Source organism: Polyodon spathula, chromosome 12 (assembly GCF_017654505.1).
Source record: "Polyodon spathula isolate WHYD16114869_AA chromosome 12, ASM1765450v1, whole genome shotgun sequence".
In the NCBI taxonomy this organism is placed as follows: domain Eukaryota; kingdom Metazoa; phylum Chordata; class Actinopteri; order Acipenseriformes; family Polyodontidae; genus Polyodon; species Polyodon spathula.
In genome coordinates this window covers 5,052,181-5,069,559 of record NC_054545.1, presented here as the reverse complement: position 1 = coordinate 5,069,559, position 17,379 = coordinate 5,052,181, and the positions used below count along the sequence as shown (strand labels likewise).

Below are 17,379 nucleotides of genomic sequence, written 5' to 3'. Positions count from 1 at the left end.
GTCTGTTTATTATTTACCTCTGTGTCAAAAAGTTCATGAACAAAACAAAATAAAAAAGAAAGTTTGAAGATGAAAACAGAATTCTTCTTTCACTCATTTTAAAAGTTCTTTAAAATCATATTGCTCAATGTTGAGCAAGTCCGAGTGTTGAGTTTATCTATCCTTCTGTGATTTATTGCTCAATAAAATACCAGTGCAGTTGGCTTATTTTAGCTTTAAAAACTACAACAGAATGTGTTCTGTTTCTAAAAAGAAAAAATCATTACAAAACACACAGTCTGAACACAATTTATTTTTTTCAAAAATAATAGTCCTAGTTCGAGTAAAGTTACTGTTAATTTTCTAATACTGCAGTAAACGTCAGACACTCAAGATGTATTTTCCATAGTACTAACTCAAGATGTCATTCTGTGCTGCAGAAGCTTTTCTTAAAAGAAAAGAAAGTGGACTTATTTATTGTGTGTCCCACATCTTCAACTGATTATTATAACACACAGTTAAAATGCACCATACCAAATACCATTTTGTTTGTATCTGCAGATCAGGATTTTTAAAGAAAACAATGAAATTCAATGACCTCATGATACTTACTGGCGTGTAAAAAAGCATTGGTGACAGTAAAAAATATAAATATATTTTAACAGGTGTTTAAATTTATCAGATAGACAGCAACACAACTAACACAAATATAAATAAATACCAAAAAGCATTATTTCAATACCACTACACTAAGGCAGTGAGCATTAAAGTAAAAAACAAACAAAACAAAACAAAAACATTAAACCTACATTGTCCTAAAACTCCAGAACTTGAAGTAGTTATTGCTAAAAGGGTTATAAACGTCTCACAGAAAGCCTGTGTTGTATAATGAAATGCTGTGTAACCCTACAGGAGAGGTTATGAGATAACGTGACCTCAGGGTTAGGGTTAGGTGACAATCTTACAATGGGTACAAACAGGACCGTATTAGAAATATTTAATCTCAAAGGAATCCTGACAAACGCATGACTGAATTAACATTTCTGGTCATTTTTTCTTAGATATTGTCAAAGGATCCCTTTGATAACTTCAAATGGTGAAAAGCATCCACAACCGACAAGATGAATAAAACTAAATTTCTGTCCTCCATTAACCAGAACCAAATTCCAAGCATCACTCAAGAACTAAAACTTCTAGTGTTAATCCACATCCATATCAATTTATGAAAAAGCAAAATTTAACATGGAAGAAATGCACATCAAAATGTAGTGGTTAGCGACGCCAAAGAAAGGCACTCATGACTATGATAGATCAGTCCCTGTAACGTAATCTCGTGATCCAGGGCTAAAAAAAGCCAGCCTCTAGTTTCCAGTTTTGTAACATTAACAAAAACCTTTTAAATTCAGCATAACCAAAAAATAAAAAGTACATTTTAAGAGTGAAAGACCTTGGATCTGGTCCACTGACTGCTATCTTAGAACTCCCAGGATTCCATCCACTTGAGTCCTGCCATGGGACTGCTGGGGTCGTGAGCAGGTGGTCCAACCATGCCATAGGAGAGAGGATGGAACAAGTAGAAACTGGAAGAAATCAAACAGATTGGTTTCCACGTCACCTGCCACTACACACATAAACTGCACCAAATTTAAAATGTTAAGGGCTGTTGAGGTTATTGCCTTGACATTTACCTAGTGTAATTTGCAGAATTGCAGTGTGCTAAGGTATTTAATTAAATAAAATGTAACAGTAAAAGGAGACCTCCAGTTCAGAGGTCTATTAGGCCCAATCACTTCATATCTTCTCTTGTGATAATGCATGCCAGGGGTGGCACTCTTCAGACAGGACAGACCCCTGTGATGGAAACCTGTACGGACTCACCTGTACAAGAAGAGTACGACCAGCACAGCCACTCCTCCACTGTATACCATTCGCGTGACAGAAGGACTAACAAACAAGTCCCAACTCTGCAGCATGGTGTCCCAAGTTATCCCTGAAAACAACACAATAGTCCTAAGGCTGTAAAACTTTTGTGGTAAACTCTTTTACAGTAAGGGTTAATACAGTATGAACATATGTCAATATTTTGTATGCAGTTGCCTTCATTACTCAACTACAAAATAGTTATATAACAAATAATGGTCACATCAGAGCTGCAATAAAAGGACACCAGTATTAAAGAACACCAAATAGTGAATGAAAAAAAAACATGGCCAGTATATATTAACCATTTAAAACATCATTGAAATCAGGAGACGTTTCCAGGTACAGCAATAGACTTACCGGTTAGCATACTGCTGAAAAGAAAAGCAGGAAAGTAATGGTGATAGTACAGGATGCGGCCCATAGTGAAAAAGGGAAGGTAATGAAGTAGCCACCCCAGCATCATCTCCCTTCCGCCTTCCATCAGCACCCTGCATCGCTCTGCAAGAGAGAGAAGCCACTGGCAACTGTTCTAATCTCACAACAATAATAAACGTAGCCTACATCAAATTCCCAGAACCAAGATATAGCACAACATTATTTATTTGTAGATTTAGAACTTACTGAGGGATCATCTGTAAAATTACTGAATGTAAGGTAGTTCTCCCATGGTCTTAGTTAGTGTCTTAATGGCAGAACATTTACACAAATGTACTCAGTCTATGTGTGATCCCATGAAATCAACTGAAAAGGTGTTTTCAGTACTAGTAGCCACCATATAGCCTTATTAAACCACTGTGCAAAAGGCTACAATTATACAGTGTAACTTACTGTACCTCTGGCTTTCTGGCTCAGTGGAATCCCTCTCTGTATAAATGTTGCTGCTATGGTAACCATAACCATGTAGAGGGCAATGCTGAACAAATTTAACCACCAGATCACCTGGAAGACAGCAACAACAGAAGGATGTTAGAACTGGATGTTTCCACATTATTAAGTATCTGATAATTTGGCCAGGTGATTTACTTACAGGGTTTCCCAGGAGATAAATTCGATATTCTGTCTCATTCACACCCGAGAACCGCAGGCCCTAGGGGAACAAATGCACTCTTTAGGTTGCTTACGTGTGCACTACTCATGTTTGGAAACATTATACTGCATTTAACATTAACGCATTACCTGATACAGAGGACATTTTCCCTAAAAAACTTACCTGGTAGTTTATTGGCCAGTGCCAGGGTTTAGAATTGACTTCATTATCTTTAGGTTTCAGACCGCTGTTACCCTGCCAGAGGGGAAAAAAAAGTAATAAAGAACGAACAAGAAATTAATTAAGTATATTTTCCCCAAACAACAATTACAATTCTGATACTTTTCTGCCATCTTCCTTGATAACTAACAAAGAGAACTATAATTATTGTATTTTGACACAAATAAATCGGCTCTACAAAGCAACACCACCTCAGTGTTTTCTCAGTCAGTATGGTTACTCTTTTTACATGCCAATGAAAAGCAGGCTGAGACAGGGATCACTTTGCCTGAAGCTATACAATTCAGGAATTCATCTTGTCAGCTAAGCAGGATTCAGCCCGATCAATACTTGGGTTATGTTGAATGTAATCTTCATTCCCAATTCTCGCGCTGCCTTTATGGAACATAAAAGGGGGTGATTTTAAAGAGGGAAAAAAAATTATGATGGGGGTCATCAGTCAGCATGCCTATTATCACAGAGGGGCACAAGCAAAGAAAGCACAGAGCTCTGTACTGCTGTCAAATCTTGTCAGATCTGCAGGACTCAAAACTTTCATGACTCATAAGCACTTCTTATTGAACCAGTGACAGCCCAATACACAAACACCACCAAGAATAAGGTACATAACTTATACAAAACACCCAATACACAAACACCACCAAGAATAAGGATGCACAACATATACGCAACATTAAATGTAGTAATCAATTATAAAAAAAACTTTTGCATTTTTCACTTTTCATAAACCCTTCTTCACCAGTATCCAAAGCAACTCTAGCAATGGTAACTTATATAATGTGCTGGGTTAGCATCAGTCAGGCTGGCAGCTATCGCAATTACTATAAAAAAAAATCACAAGGTCATTACAATGGAATTGTACATCTTTCTAACTCTTTTCAACAAAAGAAAAAACCTTCTGTGAAGATACAGATGGTGGTTCGTTTCGGTTATACAACCACTGAAGTGTGTGCTGTTTCTACTTTACTACTTACCCTGATCATTACAATGTGGGACTCAAGGAGGATCTCTGGGAAAGAGGGCTTGAGCACCTCAAGGCTAATATTTGGCACTGAAAACAAACCGTTTGTGAGATTTTAAGAAAGGCAGCTTAGAACAATGACAAAAATACAAATACACATCACTGACTCTTGCGTACAAGTTAATAAGTACTATGGTTTGGCAAGCTATTTAAAACAACTCTCTGGATTCATACAGCTGTGAGGGTTTACAAGGCTCAGTTTCCCCTACAGGTAATCCAGGTAGCAGTCCATTGTATAATCCTGTGAGCTACAAATCCCTGCATAGCTACCAGACAGGGTAGCTGGAGAACACCACACAAACATAGTAACTGAAGAAACATCAGCAGTTACTAAGCATCAGGGTATTAAATAGATTTTAAAGGAACCCTGATTTAGCTTTTTTTTTTTTTTCTTCTGTACAGATTTGTAATTAGAAGTTCAAAGCAAGCATGGCCATAAAAACATACATTAAAAAAATCAAAGCATGCTGGTTTCTTCTTATATAGATGAACCCACTGAAGATTAAAGAAAAGCACATCAAGATGCAATCCGTATTCTCACATTTAATAAAATATTTATTATGCAGTCAAACCTGAGGGGGTTTACTAGAGCTCTGGCTTTCAAAGAGAATAAGTATCTATTTGATTAAATGCATCACTTTGAAGATCAGAGTGCAGAGTTTATTAGCTGATAATAAATCTTTGCATGTCCTACATTTAGTATTGACGTGATCCTCAAAGTTCCACTGGGAGTTGGGTGTGTCCTTCAGGTAGGGACTGCAAGAGACTTCCACCTGTTCCCAGCCCCTGGAAAAGGAAAATACAGGAATAACCAGAGCATTAGCATACCGTGTCTCAATGTTAACAATCTCAACATTACATCTCATTTATCTAGCAAGTCACAAGCCAGAATAGGAGTCTAACTGCTTCTATCGTACTTCATTTTGTATCTACATTTAGAATACTGAAACAAGAAATGCTCTGGTGCAAAAGCAGTAAGTCTGACTACCGTTCATGCCAGTCAAGGGCCGCTTTGTACCCGCGAGGAAGCTCACCACTTTGGCAGAGTTTTTCCAGAGGAGAACAGGACACAGCCGGTGGACAAGTGAATGAGACGGACTTTACTCCTCAGCACTTTGACCAGATCTCCAGGCTTCCCACCACACACCTCGATCTGCCAGAAATCATTCGGGTCTCCTGTGCCGTTCTGGAACCAAAAGAATGGTAGCACTACTTAAGAATGAAATGCATGTTATGCAATACTTTTATACAGTATTTTTTCGTAAAATGACAGTCCAGTAATAAACTAACGCTCATTATCAGTAAAACAATACCTTTCGAGCCGGTGCATTTACAAGCTGAAATGTTTGTCTACTTGACTAAGCTTTAACTTCCCCAAACCTCAACTTGTAATGTACTGCTGCTAGAAAAAACATGAATCTATTTTGATTCTTAAAAAGACATTGATATCTTATAATTGTACTTACAATTCCATATCCTGTAACCTGAAAGTGTTTCTTTGTTAATGGGGCTTCATGTAGGTGGCTGTGCAGGTTGCGTGATGTTCTAAGAAGAAGGGAAAAAAAAAAAATAAATAAATAAATAAAAATTCTAATTAATTCACAACTTGCTCTTGGGTTTGGTGAAATTCTGAACATTTCTCCTTACTCTTTGTGTTCAAGTCTGATGATGTCCCCGTGTTTGACAAATTCCACTGGGTCGGTAGGGTTTTCTAAGGCAAAATAAATCAAGATTAAAAAGTTTTATCAAAATACTTGTGATACTTCTGCAAGAATAACAAGATTTAAAAAAAATCATAATCACAACTTCTGTTAATGATGAAAGGTTATGAGCAGCAAGTAAAACACAAAAACATCAAAAGAGACAACCATGAGATTAAGTAAAGGTTCTGACCTGTTTTAAAGTCTTGTTTCCTTACGAACCACAAGTTATTGAAGTCCTTATGTGAATAGGCAGTGATCTATAAACAAAAAAATAATAATTAAGCAATAATAGCATTAAATACGTATAGGGGGGAGGGGGGGGGGGGGGGGGGGGGGGGCGGGGGGGGGGGGGGGGGGTTGGGGGGGGGGGGGGGGGGGGGGAGGGGGGGGGGGGGGGGGGGGGGGGGGGGGGGGGGTTTTTTGTTTTTGGGGGGGGGGGGGGGGGGGGGGGGGGGGGGGGGGCGGGGGTGGGGTGGGGGGGGTGGGGGGGAGTAACAAAAATTCAAATACACTGACCTGCTGTTGTCGAGCACCGACCCCCTCTGGGTACAGATGCCAGTGGGAATGGAGGTACCCGCCAGCAATCCGCACATTTTTCATTGTGACAGTAGAGCCATATGCCAGGTCTGGATGAGAAAAAAAAAAGTGTCACATTTCAGTACTGGAAAATCATAGTTTTTTGTTTTTGTTTTTGTTTTGTTTTTTAAATGGGACATAAACTACATATGTAACAAACATGTACTAAGCTTTGCTTCCTTAAAGTAATGTCGATGCAACTTTGGGCACAAAGAACATATCCAGGAAGCATTCAACATACAGTTAGGACAGTTTTCTTATTTAAACACTTTGTACGTTTTTGAGTTGTACTTGATTTATGCTCATGTTCAAAGCTCATGTCAAAGCTGCCAGGATTTGTCAAACGTTCCTGGTACAGCTGCATTGACCTACACTCTGGCATGGAGGCATTGTGCAAGTTGTTCCCAATCAGTCGAGACTGGAATGCAGAGCTGAAGAAGCCATCACCGGGACCGCTGTTAAAAAGACATACAGGGGTCTGTAAACCATTTCTCTCACTCTTCACTTCCAAGTGCCATCACAGGCCATGGAAGATCCAAAAGTCAGGGCATAAACTACAATACCTTTAATAAATCACAAATGTTAAGGACTGTAGCAGGTGTCATAAGAACAATACTTTCAAGTTTCTGTATAATCCTATAGAACCTTCTTGGCTGCCATGTGGGAGGTCTTCAGTTCAAAAATCAAGTTAATGTTGTATACTTAAATGAAATTACTGAGCATTTTAAACTAAAAGCGCAAAGATAAACCAAACTTGACAGTTATTTTTAAACACATGTGCAAGTTTTGCACTGAATTAATTTTAGGAATAAAACAAAAACACAAACCTTTTGTTTAAAACTAGAAAATGGATTGCAAAGAATGATATGTACAAGGAGGCAGGCAGCAGGATCAGGCAAAACACCCGAGCTAGCAAGTGCTTTCCAAGCAGAACCTAAAATAATTGAACAGGATATTAAACTCAATGAGAAACTTTCACTTTGCTAAATTAGCTGATGCAAGTTTAGTGCATGCACAATGTAAGCCCTTTGCTACATTTAAACAAGTTAACACAGTATTCCTTGATGTTAGCTATACCCATACAGGGGAAGCTGCCACTGCTGAGCAAAAGTCTAGTAATAAAGAAAAAACTGTTCGACTAACATAGATCAATGTACTAACCAGTGAGAGGTTTATATCTCCCAGCAAACGCCAGAGATCCCGAACTGTATTCATTCCCACCAGCAGGATCACAAAGAGCCCCACAAACTTCACTCCCAGAGCCCCAGCCAGATTCACCCCTGTGAGTAGCAGCCACAGCCACCAAGACCCTGAGAAAGCTCTGGATTGATAGAGAAAGAGAACAGCCAGACTCATATTAACCCCAGGACTCTGTACAAGCAGATCACTACCACAGGCAGTAGGAAATAACATTTTAGTATTAATTTTATTAACTTTTTTTTTGTTTAATATACACTCTCTCTCAATCAGATAATCAACTGATAGACAATTTTTTTATGTCGTGCTGTTAAATAAGGGAGTGAGCCCACCCTTTTTCAGTTGATGAGGGAGTCACAATTCCTCAGATTTAGCCACAGAACGTATAGTGGAATATAGACGCTTGGTAGTTATGGAGTGCTTGACAGTCATTTTATTTGATCACTGCTCGTCCTTATAGTAGTTCTTGCTTTACCTTTCTCGATGAGAGTTGAACTTTACCATGCTCAACACGGACCCCAATATAAAAAACATCAAGATGGGGTCCAACAAGATATACTGTGAGATTGTGATGCAGCCCGTATCTGTTAAACAAAACGAAAAAAAAAAATCCTGTGATTACAAGGCAGAAGTAAAAAGCTAGGTTTTTACACACATACAGTAAAACAACAGTCTTACCGAAAATAAGAAGTGATGCAGTAATCAGAGCGGCAGGGAGCGACTTGGATAACTCCAGCACAGTGAGGTAAGCGAATGGGGGCAGACATGAACCAAGGAGGGCACAAAACTGCAGCGAGACAGCAGAAGAAAAGTGCACAATTGCAGAGAACATCATCTTCAAAATGGCTTAGTTTCAAATAGATTTTGCACAAAAGTTAACACAATATGTAAATGCATCAATTGCCATCCTAAAAAATCAATAACCTAATCACTGCCTCACCACTGGGCATAGACTTTTTGTTCCCCCAGTCTGTAAACTTGTATGCTTACCGCTCTCATTCCAGCATAGTTGTGCTCTTCAAATTTGTCCCCAGGTTTGACAAACGGGAAAGAGCCATCATAGCCAGTCAGGTATCCAGCCAAACCAATCAGCATCTAGTAAACAAGGAGGGATCAATAAACAACCCAACACACTGGAACCTCTGAGAACATACACGTGATACTCAAGTACATCTAGCTAACTTTAGACAAAAAAATGAAAACCTGTGATATATAGCACTACAGGGATGGAAACAAAGACCTACTGCATAGCTGTTTTTCCCATTCCAGGTATTAATATGAGCTTCATTCGCCATGGTGTATAAGTAAGAAGCTCCGGAGTGTCTTATTAAACTCCCAGTAAAACCAGGAATGCAGCAAACTGCTAAGCAATGGGAGTCTTTTTTCCAACGCTGCACTAGAAAATAATGGGTGTATATATGGCATATCTGGCATATCACGTTTCCTGTAATATGTAAAAGCTGTATCCCCCTGTTGCAAGCCACGATACAGAAGATCTGCCTTGACTTGTATTAGACTAGGGCTGATGATGGCCATTCAGTAGGCAGGTGCTGCTGTATCCCACACTAATTACTTAGGGACAGTCTAAATATCCACTTGAACTTAAAGAGAACTTTGAGGCAACAAGATGAAATGGCACACAGAACTCTACTAAGACCCAATCCCTTGCATGATATGTTTGTTTATTTTTAAATGTGTGTTTGGAGACTAAATCTATGATGCAATACTTTTTAGAATAAAAAAGGTCCTCTTAAATGTGGCCTAGTTCTGAAATATATCATACCTTTCCAAGTGGTGGGTGAACATCAAAGAAAAAGGTCTGGTTGATGTAGTAGCTTCCCATTTTACCAAAGTGTGTTTCATCCCAGCTGTAAAACACAATGCAATGCAGTTTACACTGCGGCTTTAATTATATGCCACAGTGAGGTTCTGACATTTAATCCATCTCTATTCCTCTATGAGGGAACATATCATCAGTTTAGTGCAGATTTTCCATAGTGTCTGAGAGGTTGTGTATATAATCATTTTAGCAACATAACAACACAAAAAACGTTACGACTCCTAGAGGGGCTGTTAGTTTAACTGTTTTGAAAAATGTGAATACACTTCTACCTTTAAAACAAACAGGAAAGGGTTTTTGAACAGCAAGCTATTCCCTGAATTGTGTGCGTTAGTCCCACAATCGGAAGGTACTGTAGTTCACAACACAAAATAAAGAACGTGACTTTGATACTCACCAAATATGAGGCGGTTCTAGGATTTTATAAAACCTTGTGCAAAGGGACAACAGGGCCACTAGTATAAGTGAGTAGACGGTCCATTCTTGGTGGGCGCTTGTAGTACTAGCGGTGGGGTTGCATTTTTTAAAGTTAAGCAGATGTTCAGTGGCTCCAATGACTTGCACATTTTCCCTGGGATTCAAGGAGTGGTTTTGGTGTTTATTGTTTGCTCCCCCTGTTTCAGGGTTTTCGGCAACTTTCACATTCCCTCTGTGGGGTTCTCTTTCAGTTACTCTTTTTCGTAATGCACTCGAACCGTGTTTAGGGTTACATTCTGATTCGCAACCTCTGCTTTCTACAGACATTTTGCAGGCAAGTCCAAACCAAAAATAGCAGCAATTTTAATTAAATCTTACAATTAGCTTATTCTGTAGCATTCAGTCCAACAAAGTCGAATAAGAAAGAAATAGTAAAAGTTCATCAGCATTTAAATGTATACATTTGCATACCGCAGTCAAAATAAGCTGACCTGCATAAAAAAAAAATACGTTGCTCAAAGTGGTTTTGATGAATTTGTAAACTCTGAAATGCATTGCATTTTAAGTAAAAAATAAACAAATACAATACTTTTCTGTCTATCAAAAAATACAATAGGCTTCATTCCGCGTTTCCTTCCATAATGCAGTCAGATATAGCCTAACCTTTACAGTCTTTCATTAAACAATAACATAACATAGAAAGAATGAGAAGCCTCATATTTCAGTAGTTTAGCATTGGTCGCACGAACGTGGTTTCTATGGGAACCGAATTCAAACACAGACGAAAAACAGTCGCCGTAAAAGCTTTAGAAAATACACGAAAGTCGCACCGGTATGTGAATCACAAACCTACGAAAATTTTGCAAACGTCAAAGTGGAGAAGTACAGCAAATAAGCGTATAAACAATCCTTGACAGCGTTGGTGAATACAAATGGGCAAGTAAGTTCAGCCATTCGATGACTCAACAGGATAGAGAAGCAAGGCCTGTGGAAGTTGTAGTTAACTGCATCCACAGAGTGTGTATGCAGCAGTTGAACCTTAAGTACAAAAAACTACATTTCCCAGAAAGGAATTTTCTTTGAATATTAACGTCACGGTGTTGATGGAATTTTAAGTAAGTCGATGGTGTAAGGCTCTCGAGGTTGAGTAGGTGTCCAGTGGGTAGAATTAAGATGTGTGCAGCTTTAAAGGTATTGTGTAGAATAAGTATACCGTGTTTCTTTTTATTTATTTTTTAATAGCGTTGATTTACAGATAGACAGAAATCAGCAATTAAATTCAGTTTTTAAGGTTGGACGGGTTGTAAGTAATTACCTTGAGAGCTGCCAGCCACATGTACGTTGTCAGTAGTGTGCCATGCATGTTTTGTTAATTAACAATATTTTTATTTTCAATCTGGACTATTTCAGCACGTCTCATAAATGCATCCCATTGCTCTATACTGCAGTGCGTTAGGTCTGCAGTGTGTTTAGTCGAAAAAATAAAGATGTGCATTTTACCGTAAACTGAAAGTACCTGGCGATACCGCTGTGTCGTGCGTTATAAAACACATTCACAAAAATGCCAGCCCTGTGTTGTCAAGCATTCGTACTTTTTAAAAGACTCTCCTCAGTCACATGGGATGGGAGAGGGGAGGATTTTTGGCGACGTATCTGATTGGCTGCAAATTAAATGAACTTTCATTCAATAGACTCACTGTTCACATTATGGTAACGAACTATATTCTGTATTAAACCATGGCAACTCCAGACAAGGTGAGGAATAGCACTGTGCAGATACACCGCGAAAACTGCAAATGTAACGTTTGAATAATGTCAGAGTGGTGCATCAAGTATATGCAAACTCTCAATAAGGTTTTCTTTGTGTTTGTGTTCCAGCCTGTTCTGTATAGTTATTTCAGGAGCTCCTGTTCCTGGCGAGTTCGGATCGGTGAGAAACTTTAAATAATATTGCAAAACCTGGAGATTGAGATCTTCTTTAAATCAGCACAAAGACTAAATATACATACAGCATCTAAACAAATTCGTGCAACTATTTCTTTATACTTTTTTTGTTTTGTTTTTGGTTACTTGACATTTAATAGAAAACAGATGTTGGAGAGATTACTGTAATACGGTCTGCTTCATTTTCCCAGCTTTTGCACTGAAGGGTATAGAATATGACCAAGAAGCAGTTAATCTTATAAAGGACGGAGGGCAACAGGTACTGTTATTTTTGCATATTCATATCAAATGGTAATTGTATTCCTGTATGCCAGCATGCAATATATATGCAATTTAAGCTTTTACGGTTTGGTAAGCAACATTTTAGTGGCTGGCTTTGACAGGGAAATAGGAAGTATGTGTTTAATTCAAACTTTAAAATCCAGCAGCACAGCTGTTGTGTGCATGACTGGTTTGAGAGAATGCTATTTTGTATCTTTATACTGTAGTTCTCTTTTAATGCAGCAATCAGAGAAGTACAAGGCATTGAACCCTATGCAACAGGTGCCAGCACTCTGCATTGATGGAATCACGATCTCACAGTCGGTGAGTCTCAGATCAAAGTTTAACTTCCCCAGTGTTGTAACTTGCCTCTGCTGACTGGCTGATTAATGAACAGCCAGACATTATAGCACAACAAACACTCATAAAGGGTTATACCTAGACTACTGTGCTGTCATTATGGGATTCAAGTGTGTGTGTGTGTGTGTGCTGGGTCAGCTCATACTGTGCTTTCCTCATCATTATTAGCTGGCCATAATTCAGTATCTTGAAGACACCAGACCCGGCCCACATCTTCTACCTCAGGACCCGAAGAAGAGAGCCCAGGTGCGGATGATTTGTGATCACATAGCCTCCGGCATTCAGCCACTACAGGTATGGCAACTGCATGCATGTGTTTGCTTGCTCATCAAACCTTGTGTGATGTACTGCACCAGCTTTATTAAATTGGTAGTGTTTGTTAATGTTGTGGATCTGTTTATGCTATTTTCCAGAACCTCTATGTACTACAGAAAATAGGTGCGGAAAAAGTGGAGTGGGCACAACATTTCATTGTCCGTGGGTTTCACGGTGGGTGTTAAGTCATTTTTTTAGAAGCATGAGATCTGTGGAAGATCATTGCAACAATTATATCCAGAATAACAAATCATACGCAGTGTAGAGATATTTGACTAAATGAACTTTAATTGAAGTAGTTGATATAGTAAGGTCATGCCCTGTATTGATCACTGAACAGTATGAAGTTTTGACCATGAAGAAATCTCCGGCCCTTGAAGTAAAGCATCTCTGATAAGAGTGTATCTCCCCTTTCAAGTAAAGGAAAGCACATTCCCAATTTCTGTTCATCTTTTACCAGCTCTTGAGCACATCCTTCTGCAGACAGCAGGGCGGTACTGTGTTGGTGATGAGGTAATGCTGAAATTTTGTTTTATTTTTTTATTTTCTAGTACAGATTAGATTTTTTTTTTTTTAGTGATGTTGACTGTTTTTGAGTTCATTAAAGCAGCAGTCAAAATACATTTTGTAATGTAATTAGACTATACTGTAGCTTATTTACAAAAGCATCAGCAGACAGTTGGAACTGTAGAATATATACAAAAATGCTGAATATTTTCGACAAGGAAAAATAACAAAAAAAATAAATAAAACACTGGTGGCCTGTTGCAGGGATGGAAATAACACCCCCATTGCGTAGCAGTTTGATCCATTTCTGGTTTTACTAGGATTTTTATATACACACCTGAGCTTGTTACACTGGGGCTAATCCAGTTCATAGTAAAACCAGGAGCGGGGGGGAAACTGCTACGCAATTGAATTCTTATTTCCATCCCTGTGTAGGTGTTAACAGTCCTTTCAAGGCATCATCTTTAATTGCACCATTAAAGAACGTTTTTTCCTTTTATTTTTAGATTTCAATGGCAGACATTTGTTTGGTTCCACAGGTTTATAACGCTGAGAGGTAAGACAATTAGTAGGGTTGTGCGTAAATAAGGTTTTGTCAGCACAAATCATCCCATTGAAACGGATATCAAATTGTCATTCCAATGTGTAGAAAAAGGACTCCCATTGCATAATAATTTGAGCTATGTCTAGGTTTTATTGTCCAAAAAGTTACATAACTTGCCTTAAGATTAACTCATAGCAGATGTCTTGCATTCTAAATAGGTTTAAGGTTGACCTGACACCTTTCCCAACTATAAAGAGGTTAAACGAGACCCTGCTCGGATTGGAAGCGTTTCAAGTAAGTCACCCATCACGCCAGCCTGACACCCCAGGAGACCTTCAAGCGTGAGAGCAACACAAACCAGCCACGAGCGCTTCGGATCCACCAGTGCAACGAGCACACGCTATTGTTTGAGGTGACAGGATTAAAAGATTATATTATCATCTCTTAGAACGAGGGGGAAAAAAATTGAGATATTTTCTGTTTCATATGCCATGGTTAATAAAGTAATGTGAAAATGGTGTGTTTTTGTCATATTAACTTCTTTAATATTAATTTAGCTTAATAGAGACATGACAAGTACAATCATTTAAACCTTTTGCCATTTCTGTCGATCACAATATCATGTTCATTTTGATATACAGCTATTGTGCAATTAGAGTTCTGTACATTCTTTTTATCTGTGTGATCTCACCCATCAGTTATTTAAACCCAACGCACAATGTATAATTTAGGCAACTGGCTTAAATAAATAAAATACAAAATCCCCCAGTGTCATTTTTAAATCAAGCTTTAATTTAGTTACATTACAATTGAACAATGTATGTAATGTTGAAAACCATTGTTTAAAAAAACTTGGACGTGTAAAACCAGTAAAACAAAAAAAGGATACAATAAGTAGAAAAAACAAAACCCCCTTTCCACTCCCAGGACCACACACACAATAGCCGTTTGCAACCAGAGGCTTACACCATTTATTTTGCAGTGTACAGAACACCATACAGGGGATTACTATACTAAAATCATACAACTTATTTTGCTTGCCATGATAGTTACAGAATTCTGATCATACACTTGTGTAACAAGAACAAACCAATGTGCAGTTTTGTTAGAAAGTGATTTAATTTTAAAAAGGTGTTGAAAAATAAATAAAATGCAATATTTACATAAAAGCACATCTATGCTTATTTACAAGTGTCCATAACACAGACCATTAAGTCCAAGCGTTTGAAGGGAATACCTACCATACAAAATGTAGACAGTTAACTGTTAATCAATACTTCTGTTAAGCATGCTGCACTTGTACAGGACAAGATGCATGAGACGGCAAGAGCTACATATAAATGTTGGATTTCGTTTGCTCAGAAATAGGTGCTGCATCAAGGCAATTTACTTGGAAGCGAGGTAATACAGAAACAATGACACCTTCATTGTTCAGTCTTAATTAAACATGAATGTTGCTCTTATTGTTCTGTACCATATAAGAGCGGACCGCTAGGATAATCACTTAAAAACTATTCCAGTTTGGAACCCGTTCAAACCTGGTCGCAAACCCATGGCACATAGTAAATGGCCCTCGTCCCCATGGTCCTCATTTGACTATCACTGAGGCCATATAGAACACATCTGGAAACACGTTTGAATACAAACCAGGATGAAAAGAAACATGCAACTGTGGAACAGCTGTACAATACATCAGTGAAAGAAGGGCCACCCTTTGCGCATATCAATGTATACAGTCAAATCAGTGTTTAAGAAAAGAGATGGAAATTGGCAAAATCCTGGATTTAAAAAATATATATAAGCACATTAGTATTTAAGAAACATTAAACATTGTGAAAAACCAAAAGGGACTTCTCTGAATTGATTTCCACTCGGTATAATACACGGAATGCTCTCACCCAGTAGACCCAACCAATTATCACACACAAAATTCATATGGTTTCATTAACCCTTTCATTCATATTGATTCATATAGGGAAAAAATGGCATCCTCATATGAGGCTATCATGCATGTGTGTCTTCCGTAATCTCCCTTTTTTTGGTATCCGTCCCCATGAGAGGTCACTGTTCGTGAAAGGGTTCATGTGTTTAACATTCTTACCTAGGTCCATTATATGGAGATCATTGAGGAAGACTAGAGTTTTTTTTCCCCCACCAAAAACGATCAGCTTGTTTGTTAAAAGGGTGGCAGAGTGACTGGGGAGAAAACAAAAAGTATGACAACTAAAGAGGGGGCTAGGGTAAAAAAAATAAATAAATAAATAATTATACGGAATACTATACAAGTCCACAAAAAAAAAAAATTATTGCTACAAGAGCCTAACCAAAGTTTTGCTCCTGTGTACTTCATGTGAGAGTACAACATCTGTCCAAAGCATACATTTCCCCATGGACGAGAGGTCTTGAAACTGACCCAGCATTATAAATACAAATGAGCTGGCTTGGCATGCAAGCCGAAGATGTAATTCTTGAATGCAGTGTGTGAAATCAGTGCTTGGATGTACATGGTGAAGGAGATTAAGCGCTGCACTGGCATCCAGACTCATTCCAAGGGATTAGATCTTCAGTTTTTAAACCCAAACAAGGCAAAAAATGATCTAACAGTTGAGACATAACTTTGTTGATGTTGGCTGCTGAACTCGTTTTATATTGAGCTTCTTTTTTTTAGTCTTTTTACAATTACTCAAAGTCCTGTGTGGCTATCCAGAAACCACATCCTCACAGAAAAATGATGCCAAGTGCTGCATTAACAACGGTACCTTTCTGCCTACATCACCTGTAGATTTGGAAGGAATTATTCAGTATGTTAATAACAGCAATTATCCACTGTCCAATCTGGCTTGTGTACACAATCTTCACAGGATTAATTGTATTGGATTCTCTTTAATAAAGCATGGCTTTGTTCAAAAATGTAATATTCTTAGGTTGAACTAAACCCTTTAACTTAATTCTCATTTTATCACAGCTAAATCGGATGAGAATTACTTCATTTGAGTTCCATAACAGATCAGACGGCAACTAAGATTTTCATTACAGAAATAGTGCCAGTTGTGTAAAATTATTAAAAGACTGACCGAATCTGGCCAGCGGCTTTTCTCCATCCACAATAGGCTGGTACCAGATTTCATACTCTGGGTTAAAGATTCGGGGTCATTTGTGGCTCAGTGACCACGAGAACAAGGCAGAGTAGGGCAAGAGACAGAAGAGTCCATTGGGAACCAAAAATCATCATCTACACCAATCAAGAACAAGTCATTGTCAGAGCTGTGAAACAGGCATTGTAGAAAGAAATACTACTGTATACTGCCATGAAAAATGGCTTAGAAAAAAAAAAAAGTTTTCTTTGGTTTTCACTCTGGTCATGTCACATCTACTTTTATGTAGATATGTGTAGTAAAAATGGTAATATGTAATAATTTCTAATATTTGATCAAAGGATTGACTCATTCCTCATGTGTCTACTGAAGTCCAAAGCAAGGATATTGCTTTACCAAGGCTAAGAAAGCAGTAAAGAAGAGTTTCAGA

General features: G+C 38.3%; 2 protein-coding genes across 4 annotated transcripts; one reads left to right on the top strand and one right to left on the bottom strand.

Moving 5' to 3' along the window:
* Positions 1 to 27: 27 nt before the first annotated feature.
* Positions 28 to 10,946, bottom strand: pomt2 (protein-O-mannosyltransferase 2). Its single transcript, XM_041265236.1, has 21 exons — positions 9,904 to 10,946; positions 9,450 to 9,534; positions 8,657 to 8,761; positions 8,345 to 8,453; positions 8,142 to 8,250; positions 7,631 to 7,790; positions 7,297 to 7,403; positions 6,842 to 6,924; positions 6,410 to 6,519; positions 6,084 to 6,150; positions 5,838 to 5,901; positions 5,657 to 5,735; positions 5,225 to 5,376; positions 4,885 to 4,976; positions 4,144 to 4,220; positions 3,113 to 3,184; positions 2,930 to 2,989; positions 2,736 to 2,841; positions 2,260 to 2,400; positions 1,858 to 1,969; positions 28 to 1,559 (listed from the first exon to the last, which is right to left on the bottom strand). The coding sequence occupies exons 1-21, from the start codon at positions 10,248 to 10,250 to the stop codon at positions 1,454 to 1,456; spliced, it is 2,343 nt and encodes a 780-aa protein (XP_041121170.1). The 5' UTR covers positions 10,251 to 10,946; the 3' UTR covers positions 28 to 1,453.
* A 73-nt stretch (positions 10,947 to 11,019) lies between these two features.
* LOC121323908 (maleylacetoacetate isomerase-like) lies at positions 11,020 to 14,721 on the top strand. 3 transcript variants are annotated; one of them, XM_041265238.1, is made up of 9 exons: positions 11,020 to 11,114; positions 11,802 to 11,853; positions 12,059 to 12,126; positions 12,372 to 12,452; positions 12,657 to 12,782; positions 12,902 to 12,977; positions 13,264 to 13,316; positions 13,817 to 13,866; positions 14,073 to 14,721. In XM_041265238.1, the coding sequence occupies exons 1-9, from the start codon at positions 11,097 to 11,099 to the stop codon at positions 14,197 to 14,199; spliced, it is 651 nt and encodes a 216-aa protein (XP_041121172.1). In that variant the 5' UTR covers positions 11,020 to 11,096; the 3' UTR covers positions 14,200 to 14,721. The 3 variants fall into 3 exon arrangements, with proteins under 3 accessions (XP_041121172.1, XP_041121173.1, XP_041121171.1); XM_041265239.1 differs by lacking the exon at positions 11,020 to 11,114 and adding an exon at positions 11,573 to 11,678 and having other exon boundaries at positions 14,053 to 14,133; XM_041265237.1 differs by lacking the exon at positions 11,020 to 11,114 and adding an exon at positions 11,578 to 11,678.
* The last annotated feature ends 2,658 nt before the right edge of the window (positions 14,722 to 17,379 follow it).

What these genes read in the sequence shown, in the direction of transcription:
- pomt2 (XM_041265236.1), bottom strand. Translation starts at nt 10,250, where the DNA reads ATGTCTGTAGAAAGCAGAGGTTGCGAATCAGAATGTAACCCTAAACAC. An exon ending in TTCAACTCTCATCGAGAAAG is followed by an intron (nt 7,791 to 8,141) that starts GTAAAGCAAGAA and finishes CTATCAATCCAG; the next exon opens with AGCTTTCTCAGGGTCTTGGT. An exon ending in ATCAGACTTGAACACAAAGA is followed by an intron (nt 5,736 to 5,837) that starts GTAAGGAGAAAT and finishes CCTTCTTCTTAG; the next exon opens with AACATCACGCAACCTGCACA.
- LOC121323908 (XM_041265238.1), top strand. An exon ending in GAATCACGATCTCACAGTCG is followed by an intron (nt 12,453 to 12,656) that starts GTGAGTCTCAGA and finishes CATCATTATTAG; the next exon opens with CTGGCCATAATTCAGTATCT. An exon ending in CATTGTCCGTGGGTTTCACG is followed by an intron (nt 12,978 to 13,263) that starts GTGGGTGTTAAG and finishes ATCTTTTACCAG; the next exon opens with CTCTTGAGCACATCCTTCTG.